General features: G+C 44.2%; 1 protein-coding gene and 2 non-coding genes across 4 annotated transcripts in view; 1 reads left to right on the top strand and 2 right to left on the bottom strand.

The window, feature by feature from the left end:
- Positions 1–13,525, top strand: part of sema3h (sema domain, immunoglobulin domain (Ig), short basic domain, secreted, (semaphorin) 3H) — a 69,542-nt gene that overhangs the window by 45,455 nt on the left and 10,562 nt on the right. For both annotated transcript variants that reach the window (XM_087178079.1, XM_023421713.2), the window contains exons 11-14: positions 9,537–9,606; positions 12,635–12,779; positions 13,147–13,236; positions 13,383–13,512. In XM_087178079.1, the coding sequence (XP_087034205.1) occupies positions 9,537–9,606; positions 12,635–12,779; positions 13,147–13,236; positions 13,383–13,512 (435 nt within the window). The remainder of the gene's footprint in view (positions 1–9,536; positions 9,607–12,634; positions 12,780–13,146; positions 13,237–13,382; positions 13,513–13,525) is intronic.
- Positions 1,278–1,349, bottom strand: trnam-cau (transfer RNA methionine (anticodon CAU)). Its single transcript has one exon. It is a non-coding gene; the product is annotated as a tRNA-Met (tRNA).
- Positions 1,356–1,428, bottom strand: trnar-ccu (transfer RNA arginine (anticodon CCU)). The gene has a single exon. It is a non-coding gene; the product is annotated as a tRNA-Arg (tRNA).

The raw sequence follows: 13,525 nt of genomic DNA, 5'->3' as shown, positions 1-13,525 counted from the left end.
CCCACAATCCCTGGCTTAGGAGGCCAGTGCCTTATCCATTAGGCCACTGGGGCTTTACATGTTGCTGGCTGACCACTTCTATCATGACCATGATGTTGATGTCTGGAAACAGTCGTCCCAGATGACCACTGTGGCTTCAGGTTTGACACATGCAGAAAGGGCACACAGAGACAGAGAGAGCTCTGTGGAGACAGGACTGGTTTCTTATCACTAATGTTTTTGTAAACAGATGATAGACACACACAGACAGACACAGACACACACACACACACAGAGTTACTTCTGTGTGAACATATGTACATGAACTCATACAGTAAATCTTTCTTTCACATGGTCAAACCCTTGCACAGACACACATGCAAAATAAGAAACATTTGAATACATACACACACACGCACACACACGCACACACACACATAGTTGAGCTGTTAACACGTACTCGAGCTTCAGCTTGTCTGTGTACACAAGACAGTTCTGACTTGTCGGGAGCATAAACATTTCTAGCCAGCGTGCCTGTGGCCACATATTACACAACTGATAAGGCTGCATACAAATTTGTTTGTGCACTCTCTTCAGCAGAACACACACACACACACCCACCCACACCCACACTCACTCTAAACCACAAACCCATATACAGGAGATTAACCCATCAGGTTAAGAATGCTGTCAGTGTTGTGTTTATGCCACGCTCTGCCACACAGAAACACTACAAATCCCATAAAACCTTGACGGTCTGCGGGGCCCTCATAGCAGCAAAGCTGTGGATACCACCTGGCTGTGTGTGTGTGTGTGTGTGTGCGTGTGAGTGAAACTTTTACAGTGATTAAGTTTTGCAGAATGTTTTGAGGGAGCTGAGTTACAGAAGACACAGAGGTAATCAATCACCTGCGTTCAAAAGAAGCAGCAGGTACCAAACATTACTGGTTCCTGTTTCACTCACATCTACAGTAGTTTTTCTTTCTGTGTGTATTTGTGTAAATTACACACAGAAAGTATTTGGGTTCACTTTCTGTTGCTGCTTTAACAGATGAAAAGTATTTGATACCATGTGGGACAAATCCATGTTAAACTGAAATAATAAAGTAGATGTCTCAGCTCACTTTTTGTACCAGGTACTTGTTTTTCCTCTGCAGTTAGTACCCCCTGAATGCAGCGTTGTTACTATAGTGATGGTGCACAAAGCTTTCGTGATATCATCTTCTTCAACGTGACACACACATGAACAATGGAGGATATCAAGTGGCCACCGAACAGCCAGCTCTAGATAAAACTGTTAGCAGAGGATGGTTTCGATCCATCGACCTCTGGGTTATGGGCCCAGCACGCTTCCGCTGCGCCACTCTGCTGTCAATCACCCCAGATGGGACTCGAACCCACAATCCCTGGCTTAGGAGGCCAGTGCCTTATCCATTAGGCCACTGGGGCTCTGGTGATGTGAAAGTCAGGGGGAAAAACATTGACAACAAGAGCGAAACTGAACACCAAAGCAATGAAAACATGGGGAACGTGAGACAAAAGCACCAACGTAGTGAACCAACAATGCTAGTGCTCAGCAGTCTTTGTCCCAGGATGAGACTTGGACACACGAGCCCTGGTTGAGGAGGCCGGTGCAGACAGGAGAGGCCAGTATAAGTAAGTTTTCTTTGCTGCTGAACCGACCAAATAGTTTTTGTTTGTAAACAAAACCAAATTGTAAACATGACGCTGTCACATAATAAAAAAAAATAATAATATTGTCCTGCTGTGAAAGGCGTCAGATCAGAAAAGGCTTCTGTGGGTCGTTCTGCTGTTTTATGTGGAGGACTTGTTGTAAACATTTCCTTCACCTATGTTTCCTTTAGTGTATGTTTGTAGTTGTGTGCTCACGTGTAAGATGGAGTTTCTGAAACGCCCTTACAGTTGTTTTGAACAGAGCATCTGGTCTGTGAACGCCACATGGATTGACTAATGACACAGGATTGCTTTGAGGTTGTTGTTCGGGGCCGTAGAGGCTGCGTCTACGTTCACAAGGCTCGCTGTTTATGTGTCTAGCTCTCGCTGTCGATGCCACTTGTTGTGTGAAATTACACGTCAAGCCTCATTGAACCACAATCATTCAAAAAGCAAACAGTGGTGTGGAAGTGGTTCATGTTTACAGACGTTCGTCCCGCTGCCCGTACGAGCTGGAACTACTCAGATTCTCCTGTGGTGAAAAGTTCAGTTCACAGGAAAGATCCTCTGCTGTTTACTGCTGCTGTCCCTGCTGTGGGTGTTGTTGTTGCTGACAGGCATGCAATGAGGTTTAAGAGCTGGAGACAGACGGCTCTCTGTGGCCGGACTCAGTATCATGACACCAGAGACAAAGGGGTATTTTCAGGCGTTTTCGTCATCTATTTTTGTCTGTGTTTGTATGATTCAATGTTCCAGCCGTGTCCTTGTTACTGCAGCATCCGCTGATGTCGGAAAAGAAGGAAAAAGAAGTAAACGTGAGGGACAAAGAGGAATTATATTTGGAAGGATGTCCCTGAAGGATGAGTGGTACATCTGAATGAAGATGAGGAGGAGGGAAAGAAGAATAACATGGTGTATGTCTGTATCTTCTGTCTCTAAAGGTTTCTCAATCTAAACAATAACAAGAGACGACGTTGGGCGACGTCATGTAATACCGTGGGATCATGGGAGTTGTTCGAGTCTAACCCGCGGACCGCACGTCATCCCCTCTCCCTTTCCTCTGGATATGGATATGATGTCACTGACAGGCGACCAATGAAAGGAAGAGTTACCATGTTTAAAACACAGATTTCTATGATTGAGAATTGATGGAAACATTGGTGATGAACAACAAACAGAACAGAGGTCGAGTTGTTTTTAGACGTTTTAACGTGGAAAAGTTACAGATTATAACTAACTTAACTTTAAAGGGCAAACATGACGAACGGAGGAGAGGAAGGGGAAGAAAAGTGATGAGGAGAATCTGCAGAGAAAGATCTGGTAGAAAAATCAAAGGACGTAGTGAGAAAAGAGGGAGTGAAGGAGGGGAAGATGAGGGGATGGAGAGCAGATGTATTCACCCTCAGTCTGTTTGGATGCAATTTATTCTTGAGTTAAAATCATAGAAGAAATGGAAGAGTTGGATCTCTACCATCCACATGCAAACCTCCGTCCTTGAGCTGAGGATAGAGCTGTTACACGTGTGAACGAGCCACCGGGACGCCCTGCCCTGTCAGAGTAATCTGACAAATGTATTTCCACTATTTACTGCTTAATTACCTCATCAACAAAACACATTCTGTTTGAAGCGGCTACGCAAACATGTTGTGTGATACTGAAGACAATTAATCATGTTCTGACGCCTCCATTCAGCCTCTCTAATCCATCATTGCCTGTGAGAAGCTACTTGAATGGAAGCCCAGTTCATCAGAAGGAGAAGCAGAGGAGAAAGATGGAGGGGGGAGAACGGGATGAGGATGGAGACCAGTGGTTAGAGGATGTTATCGTGGTGGAGGAGGAGAGGGAGGAGGAGAAGGTGGAGGACTGGAAAGAAATTTAGCTTTGGGGGTGGAAAAGTAAATAAAGTTAGAAATGGAGGATGTAGAAACGATGGAGGAGGAGGAGAGAGACGACGTTCCTCAGGAAGAGACAAGAAAGGAAAAATGTTAATATTTCGGACACGGTATTTAAAGGTTATTGAAGACGGCGGGACACAGGCGGGAAGTGTGGAGCAGCTTCCACTAACACTAGTTTTATTTTCCCCTCGAGCTACGGCGCCCTGAGAGTGACACAGCTTCACTGTTTAGAGTGGGAGAAGATGATGAGAAGAGATGAAGACAGTGAGTTTTAGAAGTAAGAAAAGGTTCTCACTGATCGTCATTAGGAGGAGGACGACTAAAGAGACGTGATGTTTGTGAACAAGGAAACCCAGACAGAAATACGACGAGGACGGGAGGAGTGAGGTGAAGTGAAGCTAAAAGGGTGTGAGGGGTGAAGGGAGGGAGGGAGGGGAATGGGGTTAATAGGCAAAGATGGAGCAGACTGTAAGGTGGAGAGGGGGAGGAGGGGAAGAGGAAGGAGAAAACAACAAGGAGGACACATGGAGTTTCCTGTGGACAGAAGATTTTAGTCTATTGAATGTGAATTACTGGTTTGGCCAACAGCCATATTCCTGCTGGCTGGACTCCCAGTCTTAACGTTATTAAAAGTAGAATCACTGATAATATTTTCTCTCTAAATAGATGTACAACATTTATTTTCAAATGAACATCCAACTGAAAGTGTCACTTTAAATTGATTCATCAAATTTTATATTTTTAGACGTCAGTTCATACATGGTGGGGAAAATAAATAAAAGAAATGGTGTCCACACATTTGGAGGAGCAGATATCTCAGAAATGTTGAAACTGAGAGAGACATCAGTGTGGAGATAACAGCAGCAGCTACAGGGGAGAAAATGTGTCACGGGGGAAATAGATGGAGCGGCAAAAGGAATAGGGCCAATAGCCGGGGGGGGGGTTAAAGGACCAGACAGGATGGAGGCAGGGGGCTGTTATTGGCAAATTACTGAGGATGGCAGAGGAGAAAATTAAGAGGGGGAGGGTGGTCAGAAAGGTGAGGAGGAGGAGGAGTGAGTGGATGTTGGCATTCAGGGCAGGGAGGGAACAGCAGAGAAATGAGGAGGTTAGAGGAGTCCGCCTGGGGGCTATGGCCAGACAATTAAGAGGAGGAGGAGGAGGAGGAGAGAGAGAGAGAGAGAGAGAGAGAGAGAGAGAGATAGGGGCTGAGGCTGCAGGTCTGCGGGCGAGACAAGACTATCTTCCCTCAGGGGGAAACAGCCTTTTTGTTTAGAGAAGAAGACACAAGAAGAATCCTCCAGAGAAAATAGGCCAGACAGACAGATGGACAGGGAGATGGAGGGAAGGAGAGATAGTGGGAGGGAGAGTGGAGACTGGTGTGGTGGTGGTGGGGGGGGGGGCAAAAGTCAGACACAAAGAGAAGGCGAGAGATGACTAGAGGGATCCTGGGAAGTCCAGGAGGATTTGAGCAGAAAGGGACGGGGGGGGGGGGAGCACCTGAGCACCTGAAGAAAAGATAAGAGCGACAGAAAAGGAAGAGGAGTAGATTCAGAAAGAGACAAAGAAAAGCAGCTCAGAACGAGGGATTACTGTGAGTGAGATGGTGGCCGGCTTTACATATTTGAAAACTTTAAATCGGCTGCTCAGATAACGTTGCAGACTGACCTTCATATTTCCTGCTCTCTGTGTTTCTGATGGATGTGTGTGTGTTTTACTTTCCCTCCCCGGCTGAAGAATCACCACATTAAATACACCACAGTTTAATAAATCTAAGGCAGATATAGAAGCAAGGTGGAGCGGCTGTAAATCAGTCCTGGTTTAAACTTGTCACGCAGCGATAAGAGCGAGTCTCTGCCAACCTGAGCTGTAAATAACCAAAACGTCGTCTTCAAAGTCTGTAAAAAAGAAAAATGATTTTCTGGCTGCGTCTGTGACTAACTATGTTTTCATGTGGAGCTGAATTCACAGTGAGGTGCTGAGAAGAAAGAGAGGCTGACTAACTTTGAAACAGACGGCAGGGACTCGGAGTTTCTCTCTGCAGGGATTACCGAAGTTTGTGTTAAGTTTACGTTCGACAGTATATTTACTTCTACACTCTGTGGCCTCCTTTCTCCTCCTGACTCTGAAACACAACACTTTGTCAGACGCAGCGAAATGAGATTTCTCTTTCCTTTGGTACCGGTACAGACACACCAGATGATTACCGGGTTTTTTGGCGGTATTTCTTTTAGCCATGCTAGCTGTGTAGCGCCGCTGCTCTGCTGGGTTTTCAGTCGGCTGCTTCACTTTGGTCCAGACTGAAATATCTCAACAACTACTGGATGGATGGTCATGAAATTATCTGCACACGTTGCTTCTCTCCGGAGGATGAATCCCAGCAACTTTGGTGATCCCTCGACTTTTCCTCTGGCATGTTAGCATGTTTGCAAGACGATGAACGTGTTAAATGTTGTTAGCATTTAGGTGGAAGCACTGCTGTGCCACTTTACAGAGCTGCTGGCATGGCTGTAAACTGTTAGTCTTGTTAATGTGTTTGTGCATAAAAAACAGCTGTTCCTCATCGGTACCGCTGCTATCAGAGTCACAGTCTTTTATCTTTCTTTGTCTTGTATTATTTGCCGTAATCTTGCTCAAATTAGAGCAACTGGAAACTGAAAATAAACACCTGACACAGGGAGACAGGAGGGCTGATGCTCACCTGTAGGAGCTGCTGTACTCACAGTTTCTAGATGTTTTTTAGAGTGAGACTCTTTGTGTTAACCTCTGTACTCTGTCACGCCCCGGTCTGATGTGTGTGTCTTGTGTGTAAACATTAAATGTAACCTACACATCCAACAAAAGTTTAAACCACATTGAGCCGCGTTTTTACCAACATGGCAGAATATCCTCCAGCTGAGAATCAGCACTGACTTCTGGGACGTGTGTGTTCTCTCTTTCAAAGTAAACATCTTTATCCTTCTCTAATCCAGTTTACTGTAATAAGTATCTGCCACTTGTTGGCCTGTTTTTCTTCTTCTTCTTCTTCTTCTTCACCTCCTGCATATCAAGAGTTTATTTACCATTCCTCGGCTCTCACTTGAGTCCAGCAGAAAAACATCTTCAGCACTGTGTCGTTACAGTAACATGGCCATATATGGTTCTGACCACCACAGCGGCTCTTGTTTGGATGATTACAGGCTCGGGTGAATTCACAAATGGGTTTTTATCTGTTTTTTGTTTTATCTAATCGCCATCCGATCACCCCAGTAAACATGTTCCCGCCAGGTTTAGAGGGAGACTCTTTCATCTGGACTGAAATGGCTTCCACCGGCCGGGCTGCACGGCTGTGAAGCTCTGCTCTGCAGGTTTAGATATAAATCTTCCTGTGCCCTTCTTCTGACTCTCTGGCTCATCTCCTCCTTTGGATGAAAGCGTTCACCAAACAGCAGATATATCATCCAGAGTAATAAAGCAGAACTGCCATTAAAAAAAACAAAAACACTTTTAGACAAGAAGAAAGGGAGATAAATAAAGAAGAGATGATAAAAGTTGTGATTAATGAAAGGAGTTGTAGACAGTGGGATTTTCTCTGAGAGCAGGAAAGAAAACGAGCTGGAAATGATAAGAGGAGAGAGAGAAGGTGGAGGGATGATGAACGGACGGAGCAGAGATAACTGCACAAACAAGATGTCTGCACCGTAATTTAAAAGAAGGAAGAAGGAAATTGAATAATGAAGGAGTGATATATTAAATAAGGGATGGAAGGAGGGAGCGATGTGTACGCTGCAGGCTGCAGACTACCCACAGTCCTCTCTGTCCTGAGGGGCTGGCTCAATGTGTGTGTGTGAATATATATACAGTAAAGAGAGAGTGTGTGTGTGTGTGTGTGTGATGATATTAGACTTGCACTGCGGGGCTGCAGTTCCATGGAGGCCACCTGAAGCAGCAGGAACGACAGGAATGTGGGAATAGTGATACGCTTCGTCGTCTCCGTCACCACGGTAACACGACTGCCTCAGCGTGGGAGAGGAGAGGAGGAGTACAGCCGAGGAGATGAGAGGAGGAAAGAGAAGAAAAGTAGAGACACATTCAAACCTCGTTTTAAAACGTCCTTTATCACTGCGAAGGTTTCCAGACGCTTTGAATCTCAGCATCAACCTGAGTTTAAACCTTTTTATAGAGTTTCTGAGACTTTTCAAGTTATTTGCCGACCGTACCCGGGGAGCCGAGTCAAGTCACGTATTTATAGTTTATCACAGCGTGCCACACAGGAAACAAAGGCCTCTGTTCTCCACCGCTGTGATTGGATGATAAAAACATTCCCCACTCTTATCTCAGACTAAAGAGCAAAACAGAAAATCTTGAATCTTGAATTTATTGTGATTCAAATGAAGCGTGAAACTCGAGGTCGAGCTGTGACAGGAGACGACTGAATCACTGAGCGTGAGCAGCACGAGAAATATGTTGAGAATCTGACGAACTGTGACGAACTGTGACGACCACGAGCTGCGAGTCAAACCTTTGGACGCCCACACGAGTGTCTCATACATCTTGAATGTTATCATTGGGGTTTTTTACCAATTGATTGATTTTGTGATTATTTGGGCCTGAGTGTCACCAGATAATCCATAATTCATTTGTGATTCAAAAACGAAAGTCTCTTCATTTTTTGTTTCCAAAACAAAAAACTTAAAGACAAAATGTTCCAATTTTGGTTTTAACGAATTTACTTTTTGTTTTATAATTGAAAATCATATAAAAACATAAATTTGATTTTCGGTTTCAAACTAAATAATGATCAAAGAAATCGCTCAAAACTAAAAACAGATGATGTTGATTGGTTTTTTGTTTTTTCTTCCTGTTTTGGTTTTGAAAAAAATAACAGATCTACATTTTTTTTTAATTTTTGAATTAGAAATGAATTATGGATGATGTGATGATGTGTTTGTGTGAGTTGGAGTTCGGCCTAGTGGAAGTCAGGGACACTGCAGCGTACACAGTTTTCCTCTAAACAAACACAGTGACGTGTTTTATTATTAATGAATTCAGTTTGTGTGTGAGTGTGTAAATGACCTTTAGAGGACGTTTCTGCCGCCTGTTTGTTTGTTTGTCTGTTTCCTGTCAGTCATTTGGGACGTGCTTTGTTGCCGCTGTAATTTTGGATTTCTAAAAGGACCTTGATGGTCCTGAGGAGAGAAGCAGCAGGTGTGTGTTTTATGTTACTCACAGTTTCTCCGACAGCACATCGTTAATTAGAGTCTGTGTGACACCGACGGACTCTCACTGAAGCTCAGACATTATAAGATGGGACGCGCTCAGCAGAGCGTTGCTCCACAGAACCTCTGCAGGACACCTTTAATTAAACCTTTGTGTCATGGAGTTTTTATTTATAGTAAATTATCTTTTACCAGTATTAGAGTTGATTGGCTCTGACCTGCAGCTCAGAGTGTTGCCAATAAAGTTTTAATTAGTGTCATTTATCAAAGCAACAGTTCAAAGAATCTTCATCTCTATAATTTGTCAAGATCAGACACTTGATCTCTGATGAGATCTTGAAGTTCAATCGCCAGAACACATTTAAAAAATCCACAGCTGAGTCACCGATGGCGCCGTGCGACACCAAACACATCGAGTGTGTGTGTGTGTGTGTGTGTGTGTGTGTGACAGCAGGTGTTGTTCTCCTGTGGCCGACTCGGCGCTCAGCTCTCCCACTGTGGCTGCTTATTAACGGCTACAGATTCATTACAATCAGCCAGTCAGCCATGCTGCCAGCACGCCCGCCTCTATTAGTCACACAGTCAGACTGATAAAGAGACACACACACACACACACACACACACACACACACACACAGGCATGCACATAATGAATACCAAACACCACCCCTCACACATACAAACAGTTTACTCCAACCTGTGCAACAACATCTTCAACACCTGCAGTAAAGTTATAACTTGTTATTTTTCACATGGTTTAACTTGTGTTTTCTTTATTCTCTCCATCCAGAGGACATCTTCATCCTCCAGGGGAAAGACAAGAAGAACCCTCTCATCTACGGCCTGTTCACCACCTCCAGGTCTGTGCAGCAGAAAACAACTTTAACACCCTTGTGTAAATGTTGAACAGTAGGGAGGGACTGGGAGAGTCTTAAATTTCCACTGGGTGTAGAAATGTTGTTTCTATTCCTCATAGTGGGAAAAAAAGCACTGAATCATCAGTATTGATAAACAGCCACATCAGATATTTTTAGACTCGTCTTTCCTCTGAGTGTCAAATAGAAATGTAGAGTCGAAGAGAGCAGACTACTGGAGGTGTAATAAACGTGTATATGTGATTTTAGAAGAGTTATTCTATCATCACAGCCACAAACTAAACTGCAGATAACAACTAGGAAGTTTTCAAAAGGGAAAAATTAAGTTTCACACATAAAATGTAGAAATTGTTTGTTTTTTTTAAGCTGGTTTATGTTTCGATTTTGAACTTTTCCTTCAAATACTGAACAAATCAGCGTCGTCCTGTATTTTATTTCATAATGATGGAAGTTCTGTGACGTGACGTCACTGTAGCTGTGTCCCAGTTCACGAGCCGCATCCTTCAGAGGACGAAGGTGTGGTCCTCCGTAGACCACCAGGGCTGAACGGAGGATTTCCGCTGCGCGTCACCAGCTGTTCCCGCCCTTTACCGCTGAGTTGTACCGTTAGCTGCTGAAACACCATCCTGTCGGATCCTTCGCCGTCCAGGAAAAGACGGACGCACTTGAAGGAGCGTTTGAACTGGGACAGTCGGCTGGGACGCAGTCGCTCTTTAAATGCAGCTTCTGTGACCCACATGATGATGATGTATGATGTCACACACTGTGAGATACACCCAGGGTGTAAGGTCGTCTGTCACTGTGACCCATGAATGAAACACATTCAGACATCATCATCATCATCATCATCATCATCATCAGTGCTCTGGCAAGTGACATGGCAAGTCTTACAGCTGTGGGTGTGTGTGTGTGTGTCTGTGTGTGTGTGTGTGTGTGTGTGTGTGTGTGTGTGTGTGTGTGGGTGTGTGTGTGTGTGTGTGTGGTGGGAGAGGTTAGAGTTTGACCCACATCACATTTTCCTCACACACAAACAAAGACACTCAGAGTCTCTCATTTAAAGACAGAACGTCTCTTTTTGAGGAGACATCAAAACAATAAAAATAAAAACAGTCCAAATATACAGAGGTCAGAACATCAAAACACAGCACTGATGATGTGCAGCTACAAACTTGATTAAAGACCATGAGACAAAACAGGGAAAATATGAAGCAGCTCTGAACTGGGCTCCATCAGAGTCCAGAGACAATGTGCTTTGTGTTAGTATCTGCAAAATGGGAATTTGCTCGCATGTTAGTGAGAGACATTCATAACAGAGAGGAAGAGGAAAACATTTTTCTTCTCCGTCTGGGACAAAGCAGCGACACAAACACCTAAAGCTGCAGACAGACAGAGGGCTGATATTCAGAAAGAGAGGCTCATTACGAGCGAAGCTGTGAAAGACGGATCACAGGTGAAGAGATGCAGAACACAGGAGAGAATAAAAAGGATAAGAATAAAATACAGACACCGGCTGAAAGCGAAGAAGAAGCCAGAACAAACGAGCGAGTGAGTAACAAACTAAAACAGTCTGCAGTTTGTCATCTTCTCCAAACGTACTGACGGCACCACACGCTCAGAGAATAACGCCAGAGCTCGACAGTAGCAGCAGCTAAAGTATGACAACACTTGGCACGGCCGAGCAGGGAGTTGGTCTGTTTTCTGGGTTTTGGAAAGTGTCTGGAATCTCAGCAGGGAACGGACAGAAATCCAAAGCATCACCCAGGGTGGGGTCCCAACCACAGAACTGCATAGAGCAGAAAGGTCATTCCCTCTGAATGGAAACTTCTCTCTGTGGTACGCTCAGGATTTCACACACAGAGGGTTTTTGTCTCCTGTGATGAAGTCAGGACGGATTCTGTCTCCGTCTCCTGCTTTTAATATTCAGCTTTTCATTTGATATGTTTTTCAATTCAGTAACTTTGGGAAATTAAGCATCTAAATGTTGTTTTAAAAATGTTTTAAACTGCACTGAATGTGTCGTCTGTGCAGCAGTGTGTTATGACATCATAGTTAGGTTCTGTTGCTAGGCGACATCTAGTGGTCGTAGTGATGATGACAGGAGCGAGGGGAAAAGAGTCCACGTCAGGGGGAGGTGGATGGATGTGACACAGGAGAGCGGTTGTTGTTATTGTAACCATGACAACAGAGATCGTCTAACGTAACCATCTTTTCGTAAAACCTAACCAAGTCATGAAAGCCACGAAACCAGATACAAGCGAACGGTGTGTAGCTCCTTTTAAATTGGCCAAATGGATTTCATTCATACATATATATATATGTTTTTATTTAAACTCAAAGATCATTGAGATTCATTTACAATGATGATGAGTAGATAAAAAAAACAGTTAAAAAAGAACATGAAATTAAAACAACCAACAAGAATCAATTAAATCAATTAAAAGTTAAAAATCTAAAATGACACAGGTACAAATGTACAGATCGGATGTAACGATCAGTAACGTTGCTGTAGTTCCTGACTTCACAGAACAGCTCAGAGGCAGAAGTGAACGTTTGTTATGATCATGTTGTTAATGGTTTGTTGTGAACACGACCTCTGACCTCCTCACTGACCCTGAAGCTCAGACTACACACAGCCACCGTGATTCACGCTCGCAGCACGGCTTTTCTATCTGCTCTGTTTCTAGCAGCTGGAATCTTTAGCTCTGACACATGCTGCCAAGAATCTCGACCATGATGTTAACTGCAGTGGATGGGGTGTGTTGTGCTGGGGACTGATGTGCTAAAAGCAGCGCTGGACGCTGGTTTGGAGCAGAGTCAGTGAATCAGTGCGTTCAAGCTGAAAAGCCACAATGACTCACAGCTCTTCGTACGGTGCTCCACTTTCTTATTTAACTCGCAGCTCATGGAGCGAGGACGTCAAAGCTCATGTTGTAGTGAAACAGCTGGAGAGATTCTTTGAGTCCGACTATATGATGAATGAAACTCTCCCTCCTCCTGTCTGATTCATCCTCAGTGATATTCTCAACGGTTCAGCGGTGTGCGTTTACCGGATGGAGGACGTCGTTCGAGCTTTCAAGGGAAACTTCCTGCATAAGGAGGGGCCTCAGTATAAGTGGGCGGAGTTCACAGGCAAGGTGCCCTACCCCCGACCAGGAACTGTGAGTTCATATGATATTATATATATTATAAGTCTCTGCTTTGGGCTTTGTGTTGAGGGGACATTTATTCACTATAAGATAATACACAGCTTTTATTTTACTCCTTCTACGCTGCACAGGATGCGTTTAATGACCGATCATTTATGTAGGAAATGTCAGACAGAAATAGGAACATTTTTACATTTTGGGAAATACTTTGGTAAAAAGATGTGGAACACAGAGGGAGGTGGGTGGACTTGATGATACCTGTATCACTGAGACTGTGTTTACTGAGGGACCGAACAGAACATATGAAAATGTTAGAGAAAGTATCATATGAACATATGAACGATTACTGAACTTAACTCTGTCTTCATCTCTCTCTCAGTGTCCCAGCAGCACGTATGGAAGCTACAGTTCGACCAGAGAATATCCTGACGACGTCATCTTCTTCAGCAGGACTCACCCGCTGCTGCAGGTTCAGCTCTCGTCTCTTTGTTAAATCACACTTTGTGTAACTCGGTTCGATTGTAGCCGACACATTTTTCTCACCAAAGGGACAAAAACACTCTCATGTGAACTTAATGTGAAATTCAGAATTCCTAAAAGTTCTTTCTGTTTTAGGAAAATGTGCTGCCACTGGGAGAGCGCCCCCTCCTGGTCAGAGTGGGCGCTCACTACAAGTTCAGTAAGCTGCTGGTGGACAGAGTGGAGGCCGTGGACGGCACCTACGACGTCCTGTTCATCGGCACAGGTACAGTGTGTGC

This window comes from Seriola lalandi, unplaced genomic scaffold (assembly GCF_002814215.2).
Source record: "Seriola lalandi dorsalis isolate HSWRI2012SDOR001 ecotype SW California unplaced genomic scaffold, Sedor1 jcf7180002054675, whole genome shotgun sequence".
Classification (NCBI taxonomy): domain Eukaryota; kingdom Metazoa; phylum Chordata; class Actinopteri; order Carangiformes; family Carangidae; genus Seriola; species Seriola lalandi.
This window is presented reverse-complemented; position numbering and strand designations above follow the sequence as displayed.